General features: G+C 43.1%; 1 protein-coding gene across 2 annotated transcripts in view; it reads left to right on the forward strand.

Annotated features, from left to right (window-relative positions):
* LOC124857578 (copine-9-like) overlaps nucleotides 1-18,145 on the forward strand; it is a 347,174-nt gene that overhangs the window by 72,854 nt on the left and 256,175 nt on the right. For both annotated transcript variants that reach the window (XM_047348904.1, XM_047348903.1), the window contains exon 3: nucleotides 2,742-2,788. In XM_047348904.1, the coding sequence (XP_047204860.1) occupies nucleotides 2,742-2,788 (47 nt within the window). The remainder of the gene's footprint in view (nucleotides 1-2,741; nucleotides 2,789-18,145) is intronic.

Genomic DNA, 18,145 nt, shown 5'->3' on the forward strand with positions numbered 1-18,145 from the left:
AACACCTGCAAAAGATTCCTGAGGCCTTTAAAACTCTCAGCCTGGTTCATCACTCAAAACCCCAATCATGGGTAAGACTGCCGACCTGACTGCTGTCCAGAAGGCCACTATTGACACCCTCAAGCAAGAGGGTAAGACACAGAAATAAATTTCTGAACGAATAGGCTGTTCCCAGAGTGCTGTATCAAGGCACCTCAGTGGGAAGTCTGTGGGAAGGAAAAAGTGTGGCAGAAAACGCTGCACAACGAGAAGAGGTGACCGGACCCTGAGGAAGATTGTGGAGAAAGGCCGATTCCAGACCTTGGGGGACCTGCGGAAGCAGTGGACTGAGTCTGGAGTAGAAACATCCAGAGCCACCGTGCACAGGCGTGTGCAGGAAATGGGCTACAGGTGCCGCATTCCCCAGACCTGGGCTACAGAGAAGCAGCACTGGACTGTTGCTCAGTGGTCCAAAGTACTTTTTTCGGATGAAAGCAAATTCTGCATGTCATTCGGAAATCAAGGTGCCAGAGTCTGGAGGAAGACTGGGGAGAAGGAAATGCCAAAATGCCAGAAGTCCAGTGTCAAGTACACACAGTCAGTGATGGTCTGGGGTGCCGTGTCAGCTGCTGGTGTTGGTCCACTGTGTTTTATCAAGGGCAGGGTCAATGCAGCTAGCTATCAAGAGATTTTGGAGCACTTCATGCTTCCATCTGCTGAAAAGCTTTATGGAGATGAAGATTTCATTTTTCAGCACGACCTGGCACCTGCTCACAGTGCCAAAACCACTGGTAAATGGTTTACTGACCATGGTATAACTGTGCTCAATTGGCCTGCCAACTCTCTTGACCTGAACCACATAGAGAATCTGTGGGATATTGTGAAGAGAACGTTGAGAGACTCAAGACCCAACACTCTGGATGAGCTAAAGGCCACTATCGAAGCATCCTGGGCCTCCATAAGACCTCAGCAGTGCCACAGGTTGATTGCCTCCATGCCACGCCGCACTGAAGCAGTCATTTCTGCAAAAGGATTCCCGACCAAGTATTGAGTGCATAACTGTACATGATTATTTGAAGGTTGACGTTTTTTGTATTAAAAACACTTTTCTTTTATTGGTCGGATGAAATATGCTAATTTTGTGAGATAGGAATTTTGGGTTTTCATGAGCTGTATGCCAAAATCATCGGTTATAAGACAATAAAAGACCTGAAATATTTCAGTTAGTGTGCAATGAATCTAAAATATATGAATGTTAAATTTTCATCATTACATTATGGAAAATAATGAACTTTATCACAATATGCTAATATTTTGAGAAGGACCTGTAATGTTTTTCCTCATGTACAGCGCTTTGAGTGCCTTGTTGCTGAAAATAAACTTGACTTGACTTGACTTGACTATGATTCTGGCGAATATATTTGTATATGTTTTACCTTTAGCAAAGTAAGAATGGAAGACAAATGAAACAAATAAAATGGAAACCACCATTTTCTGCAAATATAACAGAAAAAAAGTTAAAGGTAACACTTTAGTAAAAATTTTGTTCAATATTTTCTTTTTACCTGTTTACCCAAAGACAAACACCAGAAATGTATATTGATTTACTTCTTAAACAAAAAATAATAACAAATATGTTTTCTAACAGAGGAAAAAGTTAAGACACCATACCCTCTAAAAGTTTGTCTAACTCCCTTCGGTAACTTCAGCGATATACTTCTTGGAACCTTCTACTGTCTTTGACATCAGTCTAAGGAAAGTTCGTTCCACTCCACTCTTTTAGCTGTGATATGTTTGAGGGGTTTTTGCATGTTCAGCCAATTTTAAGTTTTCTGTTTTTTTAATTCTTAGCCAGTTCTTGGTGGATTTACTGGTATGTTTTGGGTCATTGTCATGTTGTGGGGAGCAGTTCTGCTTCAGCCTTTTTTACAAATGTTCTCACACTGTCCTCAAGCACGTTAGAAATCACATTGATTTAAAAGATTGTGAGCTGGCTGGTTACTGTTGTGGTCAAAGCATCTCCAAACAATGACACTTCCAACTCCGTGCCTTACATTTATTAACAGAAAATTAATATTGCCAGGTAGACTATTTTCTGTAGAGTGGAATGGCTACTCTACAATCTTCTTTCTGAAGGCTCAGACGGATTTCTGGATCTAAGCATGGTATTATTATCACGTCAACAGTCACCAGCAACAAACTAAATGTATGAGGTTTAAATTGAGTAAACCTCCTTTAAAATTCTCAATAATGATGTTCTCATCATATGCAGCTGATGTGATAGTGTGTGTGATTATAGCCATTTTAAGTAAGAAATAATGTGTGGGTATCCAAATGAATTCCTCATAAGAAATTACAATTCTTAAACCTAAATTTTACGGAACATTTTAAAGTTTTTTTCATCTGTTTTATTATACATTTGAATTACTTGAATTTTTCAGTTCTATTAAAGTTGGTATTAACTTTCCAAAACACAAAAACTTTTGTAGGGTGTCCTACTTTTTTGACATAACTATAAAAGTGACATCACACTTTTATTCAGTTAAATATGGTTATACTGCACACTTGATCAACATTCCTGTTTACATTAATGTATTAATTAAGTTAACTAAGAAATGAGGAAGGTTTTTCTTTTTGTTGAAAGAACTCTTTTACCGACACTTCAGTTTATTCTTCACTGCTTACCGTTTTATTTTGCAGTAATTTCAGATGTTTTTCCGCCTGAACATCATGATGTCCTAAACACACTCTTCTCTTTTCAGTGGTCGTGCTGTACGTTCAAGGTCTGGGTACAAAGGAGTGGAGAGAGGTGAGTTAGCGTTTCTTAAAATCTTCAGATCAGGTGTAATTATTGTGCTCTAATAAGACATCTCAACTTCTAATGAGCATATAAAATTAAGTAAGCAAGTAAAATGTATTCCTAAAGTCACAAAACACTGTACAAGGAGAGCCCACAGAGTCAACTAAACAAATCTGTGATGACAAACTGTCACATGACCCTGGTTCCACAGGCTGGAAGATCTTGTTCCCTCTAGTTTTTAAATCTGAACTGTTGTTACTTTTGCCATGGCATTACTGTCTCGGGATGAGCGGCTGAGATCTTGTGAGAGTTGTGCATAAGTAATATGGTGGTATACTGGTAAACAAACACAACCGAACTCAGGTAAAACAATTCAAGCTGAACACAGGAACATGTAAAATACTAACCAGTGTCTGATATTTTCCTAATAAAAGAAACTGGATGAGGAAAACCTGGATAGCCTGGAGAGCTACGTGGACAAATGTTTTGATAACATTGTAATGGGCAAGCCACAAAAATCTCCACCCATGGCCACACCAACATCAAAATGCACCTGTTCAGAGTGCTCGGCCAGCATCTCCACAATCTCTCCAGAGAAAAGCTATGCTGATGTCCTGGACTCTATCGACAAGAGTTTAACCAGGCTGGATGCTCGACTCGCCCTGGTGGAAGTTCTCCACAGGGAATTTCAAGTTCTGAGGGAGTCTCTGGATTTTAGCCAGGAACAACTCGCTTCACTCACAGCTGAGAACCAAGTGCTGAGGCATAGCGTGAAAACACTTACCGATGGAATGACGCAGCCATATGGAGAAAATAAAAAAATGAAGGAGATCATCCTGGATATACAGGCTCGGGGCATGCGAGACGACATTGTCTTCTCCATCATCCCAGAACGGGCAGAGGAGGACGCTGAATACATGGTCCGTGAATTTCTCCGTCAGCTGAAACTCCCAAATGACGAGGTAAAAAACATCACTTTCCATCGTGTTCACCGGATTGGAGATAAGAAGCCTGATCACAACCTACCTCGGTCAATTGTAGCAAAGTTCGAGCATGATAAGCAAAAAGAGCAGGTCAGAAGTCGGGGCAGAGAGCTGCAGGGAATGAACCAGCGATAATGACCAGTTCCCAAAGGAGATCCTTGATCGGAGGTGAGTTTTATTCCCAATCAGGAAGAAATGTATCACCGAAGGCACCAGAGCTGCAGTGGCTGTAGATAAACTTTATGTCAATGGTCAGTTGTTCAGGGACCGGGTGATCACTCCGTGGCTTTATTAGGAGCAACAGCATGTTAGTCTAAAACATGTAACACTGGTTAGATAACTGGCAAATGTCATCTAATGTAAAGCACAGCTCAGTATGATGTCTACATAGTTTGATGTGGGCGGGGCCAATGCTTGGCTTTTGGGTATTCGCTCCTTTTTGTCTACTCTCATTACCGCATCTCTCTGTCACTCTTTTTTCTTTCTGTCACACACAAACATGCACAGTCACACACACAAATATTCCTTAACATAACCTTATATCTCTCACCCCCTCTTTCCCCCAGCACCTTCTTAATCTCCTGTCTTTTTCTCTGCTATGTCTCTGCTTCTGGACTTTATATCAGGTAACACAAAGTACTAATTATGATTCCACCTGGGTCTATCTGTTTCTGTGGTGAGATGCGCTGTCTTTAGCGACACATGGAAAACTATGGGCACACTAAAATATTTTTAAAACTTTTTCTCTCTGGTGCTGGCTCCATGCACATTCCATGTGACAAAACTTAATCAGCTTATAAGACTACAGGCAGACGTTGACTTATTACAAGAGATTCATAAATCTGCCACTGCTGCCAATGATCTCAAATCACCTGAGTTTCCTCATTTGTTTTCTGTCTGGTATAATTCTACGCAAAGGGGAGTAGCAATCTTAATTCACAAAAATGTTAACGTTACAGTATTAGACACAGTTACAGATCCAGAGGGTATATTTATAATAATAAAAATATCTATACATAACCAAAAGATATGTATTGTCAGTATATTTGCCCCAAATGTTGATGACCCCCCATTCTTCCATTCTTTTTTTTTTGCACTGTCTAAACACTTGGATTGCTCACTTCTTCTTGGGGGTGATCTCAACTTTGGTCAAAATTAAGAAATAGACAGGCTGAGCACAACAGGGACTCAGCGCACTTGGCAATCAATAAATATAGTTAAACAGTACATAAGTGATTACGAACTTTGCAATGCATGGCAATCTCTTCACCCTAATCACAGAGAATGTGTTAGGCTGTGTGTAGCGTAGGACCCCAGAATGCAGACGAGCAGGCAGCACGATGGTAAGAGAAAAAAGATTTAATAACAAAAAACTCACTCACAGGAGGAGGCAGGAACAAAACAATAAACTAGCAGGCAAGACAGGCATGGCATGATCCGAACAACAAGACATGAGCATGATCTGAAAAATGTTTTTGCGAGGAATAAACAGAACAGGTGTGTATATATGGAGAGTGAACCAGGTGAAGCAAGACAGATTAACTAGGTGCAGGTGAACCGAATAAAGATAATTGACAGACAAAACAAAAGGTGGCTGGAGCAAAACAGACTCTTGAATACAAACAAACAGAAACTAGAACAGCATGAAACTAAAGCATGACCAGATCCAAAAAGCAAACTTGACAAAACATGAACAAGACTAAAGCATGACCAGAAAAATAAACAGAAACATGATTCAAAACTTCAACTGTGAAATAACATATAAAGAAAAAACCCGAAACCAAAAACCAAACAACCCCAAATCATAAAAGAATATACATTCTTCTCCCATGTCCATCACTCTTACTCTCGTCTGGATTATTTCTTAGTCAGCAGCTCATTGTTAACTGATATTTCAGACACTGAGATACTCCCTATAGCTGTCAGCGATCGTGCTCCTGTCTCCTTAACTCTAGTAAATAAGAGAGAAAACCCACAAAGCCAAAACTGGAGGTTTAATACATCATTACCTAAGGATGAAGAATTTATCAAATATTTTGAAGAAGAGTGGACTTCATATTTGGAGTTTAATGACCTCCCAGGGACATCAACTTCTGTTCTCTGGGAGGCAGGGAAAGCAGTGATGAGAGGTAAAACAATCTCATTCTCATTACATAAGACGAAAAAAGAAAACACACATCTTCGGAAATTAGAAGAAACCGTTAAACTGTTAGAAGCTTCCCAGGAAGAGGAAATGCTGGGCAAACTACGTAGGTCAAACTAGAATTAAATGAAATCATTGACAAAAAAAAACAATTCTTTGTGCAAAGACTTAGAATAGAAAACTTTGAACAGGGCAATAAATCAGGTAGCATTTTAGCTAACTAGCTAAAAATATATAAAGAAAAGAAAACTATATTTGCTGTTAAAGACTCAACAGGGAATAGAGTTTATGATCCTGAAAGAATAAGAGATTTCAGAGATTTCTACAAAGTTTTATATTCACCACAGATAGACCCGTCAGATAAGGACATTGATCAGTTTCTGGATGAAGTAACACTTCCTAAATTATCAGATAATCAAGCGATGGCCCTGTATGTACCACTGACGTCAGCCAAAATCCAAGAAGCTCTCACAAGCATGCTGAATAAAGTGTTCCAAGCCCTGATTCTCAACAGACTTCTACAAAGAATTCTGGCATAGTTTGGCTCCAACATTCCAAAGAATGTTGCAGGAAACAGAAGAAAGTGGCAAACCTCCACTAAATATGAATCCTGCCAACATAACTCTCCTGTTAAAACCAAGAAAAGACCCAGTACTCCCTACCAGCTATCGACCCATATCCCTTATAAATGTTGATCTCAAAATAATCTGTAAAGCCCTCGCAAAAAGACTAGAAAAGGTAACTCCTCTGAATAATACAGCCAGACCAAACTGGTTTTATAAAAGGGAGTCATTCATCCACAAATTCACGCAGCTTACTTAATTTAATACACTAAGTAAAAATATTGAGACCAATATATTATCTCTAGATGCAGAAAAAGCATTTGATAGAGTTAACTGGAAATTCTTGTTTGCAGCCTTGCTAAATTTGGTATTGGAAACTCTTTCATAAACTCGTTAAAAATATTATACAGTTCCCTAGCGGCATGTATCAGGACCAATAACCAAAATCTTCCAGCTTCTATTGTCAGAGGGGCACCAGGCAGGGATGTCCACTTCCCCCCTCATTATTTGCAATTTTTATTGAACCACTAGAGGCAGCTGTCAGGCAAACTAAAGATATTAACGGCATAAAATGCATGAATATTGAACATAAAATCAGTGTTTATGCAGACGATTTATTACTTTTTCTCCAGCATTCGCAAACCTCTGTCTCTCAGGTAGTTGAATTGATAAATTATTTCTAAAATATTTTGGATTATTCTATAAATTGGTTGAAATTGACAGTTCTTCCAATTCATTGTTCTTTCCACAATTCCCTTAATACACAACTGCAGTCAGGAAATATTACATGTTTCGGTATTAATATTTCTCCCAAATTGGCAGACTTTACAAAAAAGTGGAAGACGATCTTGCACGATGTAAATCTCTACCCATATCACTCATGGGCAGGGTTGCTTCAATTAAAACGATGGTCTTGCTAAAAATCAATTACTTATTCTCAATGATCCCAAATAAAAAAATCATCTGACTGGTTTAGATCTCTGGACTCCTCCATCACTAAATTGCGGCTTTTACTTTGAGTGATCTTTGCTGCATTCTGTCTGCTGTATCGCATGGTGTGATGTTGGGGCGGTGGTCCTGTGTGCGGTGGCTCCGGCCTCTGAGTGTTGATGCTGCAGGACGGGCGTCGCTGGGCTCGGTGGTTGCAAAGGGCTTCTCGGCCTTATACTGATGTGGGGTTTGCTTGTCTGCTGGATGGTTCCTGGTGGGTGGTGTGTGCTTGGGGTTGGTGGTATTCACCATGCCCCTACCGATGTATGGAAGGATGTTTGGTGTTGCAGTGGCGTTGGCTTGGGGGGAAGAGCGGCTTGGCTGGCATGGATGTTGGTGGTTCTGCGCCTCGGGGGGCACTCTTCGGCTTGTTGGGCCGACGTCTTTCCCTTGGGCATGGTGGTGGGTGGCGTGGTGCATCACGGGGTCTGCTTGACTGCCTGGCTGGCCCTGGGGGTTTCGGTTAGTTTGTCTATGGGGGGTGCATGTACCTATGCTGGCCCGGAGTTTCCATTTGAGTGGGCTTGCCATTTTGGGTCGGATGTGGCTTATTGGCGGCCTCAGTGTTGGTGTAGGATGTGTTTTGTTGCCACACTTGGTCCTGGTTTTCGGTCGGTTCTCGGTGCCTGGTGTCTGTCCCTAGCCTTTGGGCCGGTGGATGTGCCTATGCCTCAGTGCGCTCAATGGCATCAAGAGGGAGGGTATTTTATTAACCTAACGTCTGGTGCCTGCGCTCACCTCTAAGGGATAAGTTGTAGAAATGTAAGCATGTAGACATTTTGGGTTCTGGGTGGGTTGGGGTGTGGCAGACTCTCTTCCCCACATATTTTTCTTTTTAAATGCACACTACAACAGCACACATCAACACCACATTTAAGCGGGCGGATGTAGGCTTGGGGTTTTTTCACACCCCCGTTCGCTGTTTCACATCTGGGGTCGGAGGCCAGGAGAGGGAGTGGGCCTTCTGGTCAAGATCTGGGATGGGGTTGGGGTTCGGGTCTTGGGGGTTGTGTTGTGCTGGGGCTGGCTTTTTGGCGCTCTCTGGATCGCTTGGATTTCCTTGGATCTCACTCCTTGGCTTCGGTGCCTGGTCCATCAGTTGGGGGGATGCCGGGCTCCGGTGAGGGGGTCTTGGCCGGGCAGTGTGCAATGTTGCTTGAGATATGGCTTCACTTTGGTGAAGGGGCTGGCTCGCCGGCCTGCTTGGTGCGGCGGGGTGTACCGTGCTGCAGGGTGGGTGGCCGGCATCTTGGGGCACCCCTGGGCATGCTGTGGTGGCCTTCCTCCAATGATTCCTTTTGTCGCTCTGGCACCTGGCAGGGCGCAGGGCTACGGTTGGCGGTTAGGCGGGTGGGGCGGTGGAGCATGTCTTGTGCCTGCACTGGGGTGGCTGGTGGGTTGTGACCTGGAACGGTTAGCCTCCCTGGCCCGGTTACCTGGCTTTTGTATGTTTCCCTCTAATGAACTGATGGGCTGGGGCTGCTGACGCTGGCCGAATGGTTGGGCGGGCTTGGTGGTGTGCTGCTCTGGTGGTTGAGCTGAGCTGGATGTAATGTCTGTCCCTGGGCTATCGCTGCAGTTGGAGTGATGTGGTGTGTTTGTGGGGTCATGGTGGGGGACGCCGGCCCCGAGTGCTTGCGGATGGCCGGGGAACTCTTGCCGGGTGAGTTTGGCCCATCCTGGTGTGTGGTTGGGGGTTCTGTTGTGGGCTGGGGTAGTGTTGCGTGGGGCCCTTTCCTTGCTGTCGCGGCTCGCTGTGTGGTGTGGGCGGGACACGGCGGGGTTGCTTGGAGCGGGGCTGTGTGTGGAGCTTGTGCTGTGTGGGTGTTGCTTCGTCAGCATTTCGGCGATGAAGCTCTCCTGTGGGAGTATGCCCATTTGCTGTGGGGGTGTGATTCATGGTGTTTGGGTTCGGGGGCATGTGTTCGATATCTTTGTCCTGGTTGGGGGTGGCCCAGTGGGGAGATTCATGTCGGGTTTATTGGGGGTGGAGGGCTCTTGGGGTTAGGATCGGAATGCATTGGGGGGTTGGCACTATTTTATTCTGTGGCGGGTCTGGTTGGCGGGCTTGTTTGGACCATGTAGACCCCTCTTATGTGCATGTCCCCCTCCCCGGATGAGGATGGGGGTGGTTGGGGACTGGGGTCAGGGTGGGGGGTTGGGGTCCGTGCCGGCGTCTCTCAGGTTCAGGCACGAGCCCGGGCTAGCCCAGGTCAGGTTCAGGTGCTGGGGCGGTCTGCCTGTCTCCACCCCCGAAGGGAAGGGGACCACCTCCTGGATCTGGGGGCTGGTTGTCCCTATGGGGTATCGGCACCAGGACCTGGGAGTATAGAGTATGTTTGGGGAGTGTGAGTGAGTATATGACGTCCATTGGGTGCGCGTGCGTGATTGCTTTTACGCATGGGGGGGGTTCCTCTGGGATCTGGGATTCTCCCCTGCTCCTCTCTAGGGGGGTTATGGTAGTCCCAGCGGTGGTTCTCTTGGGGTTCCTGTGCTCTAGGAGGCCTTTGGATGTCTGTGGCTCAGATCTCCTCTGTATCTGTCCCGGGTCCACGGGGGCAGGTCTGTGGCTCCTCACACTCACTATTGCATATTTTTATGGAGAAACCTTGTAAACACATGTGCGCTCACACTCAGACCAACCAGATGGTACAGCACTGTTTCCTGGTCCAAATGAGAGCTTATTTCTTTATCTCTCAAACACCAAAGCTTTTTCACAGTAGAGTTTATTCAGTGAGCTAGTGTCCGTTAGCTTAGCATCTACCAGTCAAGGTCCGTAAGTATAACATGTATCCCATATGCTATTTCCGCTAGCTTACTGTTATTGACTGACACACATATACACTGGCCAGTTGATGTTACACATTTATATTCTCACAACTGTTTACTCACAAAGAAGTAGGCGGCTTTTAGATTTTATAGGAAAATCAGAGAGCTATGTAAACTCAACACTTCCCCTTGGCAGTATCTTTCGAAGTTCTTTAGGAAGTTTCAGGACCTGACAAACCTTAGCCAAGTATATGCTTTTATCTCTTTGTTTACTCACAAGGAAGTCAGTAGCTTTTTGATTTTTTGGGTCTGATCTTCAAAGATCTCAAATAGCGGGTGCTAATTTGCGTGTACTATAAATAAACTGCACGTGCAATAAGTGGGCGTGTTGCACGCCATTTTCAAAGATCGTGCGTGCAATGGATGACAGGTGTAAAACAGGTACAGACCGCCCTATTTAAATGAGGAAATTGCGTGTGCTACTGGCTGGAACAAGAGGAAAAGCAAACAGATCCTCTGCTGTGTAGCTAGAAATATGCAGGGATTGTTACACTGCATTATTATAAATGATCCATTCGCTGATTTCTTCCTTCTGCTAAATTTGGCCCTTGCTTTTCTAGACTGTTACAGTTAACTTTTGTTGTGCTACTCACAGTAGGTTTGTCATCTGCCCTGATGAGATTATTTCTATTTTCTTGCTCGATGTAACTCGCAACAAATCAGTCAATCAATATTAACAATATGAAACACAAATGTGTCTGTTAATTAATTTGTCTTCCTTGATCTTTTAATTGTTTTCTGACGCTCACCGGGTTCTGTTGTTTTTTTGAGAGTATATTTGAAGAGTTCAGAATTTATCATAAACAGCCACAATATTTAAGCCTGAAGGTAATATTAGCAACATAAAAATAGATTGCTGTAGGAGTTGGCAATCTGCATGTTATAGCTTTGCTAGTTTTAAAACATAGCGTCACATAAATGTCCTGCAAAAACGTTAAATCGAACATTTATGTACGTGAAAATAAATGATTTTCCAATGATTTTACAAAATTTGTTTTGCCAATATTTTAACAATATACTACATGTTTAATTGTTTAAATAGTTTTTTGGTGACACAAAATAATTTTTTACTGCATAAACAAAACCCTCCCCTGGCATATGTTCACATTTAAACAACGTAATCAAACTGATCAAGCTCTGATTGCCCTGCAATGACATAACATTAATGTCAATAATGCTTGTTTAGTGACAAGGATAAACCATACACTTTCTTTGTCACCACATGGAAAAGCTGCCTTAAAATGGTGCTAAGAAGTGACCTTAGCATCCAGTTTGCAAATGAAAGATTTAATCTTCCTTATAATGTCTTTAGATCTTTCCTATTAATTATATTATCAACATCAAACCACATTGGGTCTTTTGCATGATGTGCAAAAGACCCACTGTGTGCACACAGTACAGGCTGTGTGTGTGTACAGGCTGTGTGCGCTTGATCAGTTATGTGCGCATTTTGCCATGATCAGGTTTGTGCGTATTCAGCAGATGATCATTGATAGCGATGTTACTCTGGAATGATGTTGAAGAAAGTCTTGCAAGGAGATTTACCATACGAGAAATATAGCGGCTTTTGTTTACGATTGGCTCCAAATCAGAGCTAAGAGTATCATACATAGAATCCTCCATTCCCATCTATTTTTTATATTTTGATTTTTGACAGCCCAAATCTGTTGGCACATGTACAGAAGATTGTCATCTGTTATTTTATGTGTGCCTTTTTCTGGCCAAAGTGAAAGCAGACATTTTTGCGTCCCATTTAGCACCTGCATTTCAAACGTGCTAAATACACATGCAAAAATTGCACCCGCAAACCGTTTCAGGCTTTGAAAATCACATTGCGAGGTGGTAAGGGATGACATTTGCATATCCTCCTACCATGAATTTGCACATTTGGATCATTATGATATGTTTTGCACATTCACGAAGGCACATGCTAAAAAGTGATTTTGCACACGCAATCCGATTACCAACCTGTTTGTAGATCAGCTTTGGTGATGCAAACAGATTTGCGTGTGTTTTTGTACATGCAAATCTTTTGAAGATCAGGTCCTTTGTGTAATATACAGGTCCTTCTCAAAATATTAGCATATTGTGATAAAGTTCATTATTTTCCATAATGTAATGATGAAAATTTAACATTCATATATTTTAGATTCATTGCACACTAACTGAAATATTTCAGGTCTTTTATTGTCTTAATACGGATGATTTTGGCATATAGCTCATGAAAACCCAAAATTCCTATCTCACAAAATTAGCATATTTCATCCGACCAATAAAAGAAAAGTGTTTTTAACACAAAAAACGTCAACCTTCAAATAATCATGTACAGTTATGCACTCAATACTTGGTCGGGAATCCTTTTGCAGAAATGACTGCTTCAATGCGGCGTGGCATGGAGGCAATCAGCCTGTGGCACTGCTGAGGTCTTATGGAGGTCCAGGATGCTTCGATAGCGGTCTTTAGCTCATCCAGAGTGTTGGGTCTTGAGTCTCTCAACGTTCTCTTCACAATATCCCACAGATTCTCTATGGGGTTCAGGTCAGGAGAGTTGGCAGGCCAATTGAGCACAGTGATACCATGGTCAGTAAACCATTTACCAGTGGTTTTGGCACTGTGAACAGGTGCCAGGTCGTGCTGAAAAATGAAATCTTCATCTCCATAAAGCTTTTCAGCAGATGGAAGCATGAAGTGCTACAAAATCTCCTGATAGCTAGCTGCATTGACCCTGCCCTTGATAAAACACAGTGGATCAACACCAGCAGCTGACACGGCACCCCAGACCATCACTGACTGTGGGTACTTGACACTGGACTTCTGGTATTTTGGCTTTTCCTTCTCCCCAGTCTTCCTCCAGACTCTAGCACCTTGATTTCCGAATGACATGCAGAAATTGCTTTCATCCGAAAAAAGTACTTTGGACCACTGAGCAACAGTCCAGTGCTGCTTCTCTGTAGCCCAGGTCAGGCGCTTCTGCCGCTGTTTCTGGTTCAAAAGTGGCTTGACCTGGGGAATGCGGCACCTGTAGCCCATTTCCTGCACACGCCTGTGCACGGTGGCTCAGGATGTTTCTACTCCAGACTCAGTCCACTGCTTCCGCAGGTCCCCCAAGGTCTGGAATCGGCCCTTCTCCACAATCTTCCTCAGGGTCCGGTCACCTCTTCTCGTTGTGCAGCGTTTTCTGCCACACTTTTTCCTTCCCACAGACTTCCCACTGAGGTGCCTTGATACAGCACTCTGGGAACAGCCTATTTGTTCAGAAATTTCTTTCTGTGTCTTACCCTCTTGCTTGAGGGTGTCAATAGTGGCCTTCTGGACAGCAGTCAGGTCGGCAGTCTTACCCATGATTGGGGTTTTGAGTGATGAACCAGGCTGGGAGTTTTAAAGGCCTCAGGAATCTTTTGCAGGTGTTTAGAGTTAACTCGTTGATTCAGATGATTAGGTTCATAGATCGTTTAGAGACCCTTTTAATGATATGCTAATTTTGTGAGATAGGAATTTTGGGTTTTCATGAGCTGTATGCCAAAATCATCCGTATTAAGACAATAAAAGACCTGAAATATTTCAGTTAGTGTGCAATGAATCTAAAATATATGAATGTTAAATTTTCATCATGACATTATGGAAAATAATGAACTTTATCACAATATGCTAATATTTTGAGAAGGACCTGTATAGTTTTCATGTTCTAACATGAACGACAAAAAATACAGAATTGTTTTTAAGATATTCTAATGTTTTGAGATGTACCTGTATTATGACATACATGCCAATTTTTGATGTATGTTGAGTTGACGTACCCTAAACAGGGAGTTCTTAACCCTTTAAAGCTATTGCTAGCAGGTTTATCCCTTGGCACGCAGCGCAATCACTGAAAACTTTAGTCCACGCTCATCTGCTGTGTAGGCCCTGTGTTCCTTGTTTTTTTCAGCGACAGCAAGAACACTTATTCCTGTTAGAACATTTTTCCAGAAGAAACTCCAGCAGCAGCAAGCATCACAAGGGTCTCGCCATGACTCCTCAGTCCTCCTGGATCCTCTGGATTTGTCTCTTTTCATCATGAAGACAACGCTTCACATGATGACAAACGGGGCATTTATGTCCCATTTATCCAACCTGGGTATCTCCCTAAACTGGGAGAAGAGCTCTGTTGTCCAATCAGACACTTTGCCCTACTGCTGCAGGATCAGCTTTTTCTGATCACACAGACAAAACATGGCAGCAGCTTACATCAAACGTCAGGGAGTGTGTCTGTTCGGGGCAGCTGTTGGACATAGTTAGATGGGTGTTGTGTTAGGTGAGTGTTGTGATTATTAATCTGAGAATATTATTTAATATTTAATATTTAATATTAATATTTTAATATTTTATCAAATAATATTTCGGTCTGTTAAGGGTTGTCCTGTGAATACCAGCCCAGTAAGGCGATGGTATTAGGACAAAATAGAAAAGTGTGAGACGAGCGCTAACATTATTGAACAGCACAAACTCTGCACACACATGGAATGAATTCACACAATTTCTTAAAATACAAGAATTTATTAACAAAATTATGTCAACTCAAAGTCAAACATATTTCAATTAACAAACTCTTTACTATGCTAAAACAATCCAACTAAACTACCAAGCAGAATTAAAGAATAACGGAGACTAATGGGCTATGTACAATATAAACAAGTTGATTAAGGATGATTGAAAACCATGACCAAAAGAGTGATGCAACATTACCATGCAATGTTTATGTTTGAGAACCAAGGATTATCTTGAAGGATCTGGAAATGAAGTTAAGTTAGTCTTGGAACTAACTTAGGAAATAATCAGCAAACGTTTAGACAACCACTCACAATGCAAGATCAGATAAAATACTATGTTAATAAAATAATGTTTTAAATAATGATCTGCTGAATAAAATCAACCTTCTGGATGACCATTTCTCAACGGTGTCTAATTAGCTGCCTTTATTTATTGAAATAATATTTGAAGAAATATTATTGAGTATTTTGGAAAAGAGCCAAATCTCTCTAGAGAAATGGGGCTTAATGGTGTTTACTTAGTTATCAAATCTAGTAAATGATGTTTAGGGACTATTATTTACTGGATTGAAGACTAAACCTTTCTGGGTAAATATTATTTAGCACCAGAATTAAACACACACCTTTAAAAATACCGTTAATAAAAGGGTTAAAATGCATAAGCGCAGACGGCGCATTATGAGCAACTTGACTTAACTTAAAACACACAAACACAGAACACAAACAGGGCACGTGTGCTGCAGATAGCCTGCTAGCACTAAGATAGCCGAGTTTCACACAAATAAAACCAAACTTCATAGAATGAAAACGTTCAGATCATTTCATCCTAACTGTTTTTCTGCCCAAACCTAACCTCTGACCATGGTGAGGAAATGTTGTCCATGGGGCAAAGTTTGAAGAAACGTCCACAGTCAACAAGCGGTTAGCTCGGTAGCTTCGCGGGGGGGTTGAAGGTGCGTTCGCTCTGTGAACAAAAGGGTTAGCTCCGGAGCTGTAGCTGGGTGGCCCGTTCTGTCCGCTGACCACATGGGTTAACACAATGAGGCGGTCTCTGCGGTCTTCCTTCCAGACTGGGAGACCGCATCTTTGCAGGGGTTTCTCTCAAACACCGTTTGCTTCTGCATGGCTCGGAGAAAAAGTCAGCAATGCTTATACCTTAATTTCCCTTCTTTATGAATGAAATCACCAGGTACACAAACAGTGCTTCACTCATACTTAACTTTTGCATATGATCGCGTGACCTCATGAGACTCTTGGATCCAGTTTGAAGAGTTTATGTCTTTTTGCCAGCAAAAGACATTAGCGCGATTTGTCCCCCTCCTGTTGCGGATGTAGCAACAGCTGTGCTTTTATTTGGGTAGTGGCGTCACAGGAAGTCCGCAGTTATCCCGTTTCCTGGCTGTGCCAGAAGAAGGTTAATGCAATTTATTTTGAAAAGTTCCAGAAGAGTTCGTACCGGAGTTTAATGTTGAAATCCATGGCCATGGGTCTCAACATGAGCACACACCTACACTCCAGATTTGGAGCAGGTTCGGTACAGAGGAGTGAACATGCTTACCATACAAGAAAATGCTCAGTGCACAATTTGGTCTGCAAGACGAACCCCCACAGGGTGTGGATGTATTCTCACACTGGCCTTGGCCAAACAAGGGGATAGATGTGTTCCTTTCTGTCTCCCTATTCCCATGCCCTTGGACTGGGTGCAGGAGGAATAGCAGAGGTTGGTTCTGATAGCTCCACAGCACACGGGTGCGTTATAGCAGCTGCCGTTGTGGGAACCCTGTGGCACCCAAATGGTAGAGGAACTGAGGATAATACATGGTCACTGGTCACTGATTTTCCAGGTATGATCTGAACCAATAAATTTGTGTATCCCTGGTGTCTACTGGGCCTTTCAGACAGGACGGGACACAATTGCCGCTGTGCTCTGAAATCCATGATTTTCAATGGGCTGTTTCTTGCTGCGTCGAGTAAAGCGGAGCGCAGCACACCACTTTGTGAGCTCCCGCCGCAGTCAAAGTTCAAGATAGCTGAACTTTGACCACGAAGTGCAATGACGAATACATAATTTGTACTGATCCTTGAGATTCTTGGTCCAACTCTCCCCAGCAAGTACTCTTCTCGAAGTACTCCTTTGACCGCCTGATAATTTCCCCAGTCAAGTTTAGCAGCCCCCCCAAGTCTGAGTACCCAGTGTCTGCTTCCCTCAGGGAAGGCGTGACAGCAGAATTGAGGACATCCTCGAAGTACTCCTTTGACCACCTTAGGAGTCCCACAAGCCAACCACAGCTGATAGGACTCCTCCTTTAGCTTGACGGCATCACTTACTGCTGGTGTCCACCACTAGGTTCAGGGATTGCCGCTGCGACAGACACCACAGACCTTATCTGCCCAGCTACGAGCGGCAGCATCAACAATAGAGGCAGAGAACATGGTCCACTCAGACTTTATGTCTCCAACCTCCTCCGGAATCTGGACAAAGACTCCTACCCGGAGGTAGGAGTTGAACACATCCCTGGCCAATGGCTAAGCCAGACGTTCCCAGCACACCCTCACTATACACTTGGGCCTGCCAAGTATGTCTGGTTTTCTTCTCTTCCAATGGATCCAACACATCAGCAGGCTATGATCGGTGGACAGCTCAGCCCCTCTCTTCACCGAGCGTCCAAGACACGACTACAGAGTCGGTAATTGACCTCCTGCCTAGGGTGTCCTGGTGCCAAGTGCACTGAGGAACACCCCTATGCCTGAACATGGTGTTCATTATGGAAATCCGCGACTGGTACAGAAGTCCAAAAATGAAACAACACTCGGGTTCAGATCACGGAAGCCATTCCACCAATCACACCTTCCAGGTGTCACCCTAGCCCCCCGCCTCTCTCACTCCAGAATAGAAGAGAGACCAGCTTCTCTGGAGGAGTTGAGTTTCAGAGCCCACGATGTGCGTAGAGGTTAGCCCGACTATTTCTAGCCGATATCTCTCGACCTCCCGCTCCTTCCCCCCCAGCGAGGTGACATTCCATGTCCCTAGAGCCAGTTTAAGCATCTGGAGATCAGGCCATCAAGGTCTCCACCTTCGTCCACCATGGTTGGCCTGCTGGGGAACGGTTTTAGTTTAGTTTTATATCTTAAAATCTTAAAACGATTTAATCAACTAGATTTACTTTATATTCAGTTGACTAAAATAGGAAGTCAGAAGAAAATTCTGTTTAAAAGATTTCGTGAAAAGACATAAGTGCTCCTAGAAAGGAGAATCATTTCTAGGTGGAATGTTCACCCAAGGATACAGTGAGATTATGGTTTTAGAGATTAGGTATTAAGGTTTTGGG

Source organism: Girardinichthys multiradiatus, chromosome 20 (genome assembly GCF_021462225.1).
Source record: "Girardinichthys multiradiatus isolate DD_20200921_A chromosome 20, DD_fGirMul_XY1, whole genome shotgun sequence".
NCBI classification, from domain to species: Eukaryota; Metazoa; Chordata; class Actinopteri; order Cyprinodontiformes; family Goodeidae; genus Girardinichthys; species Girardinichthys multiradiatus.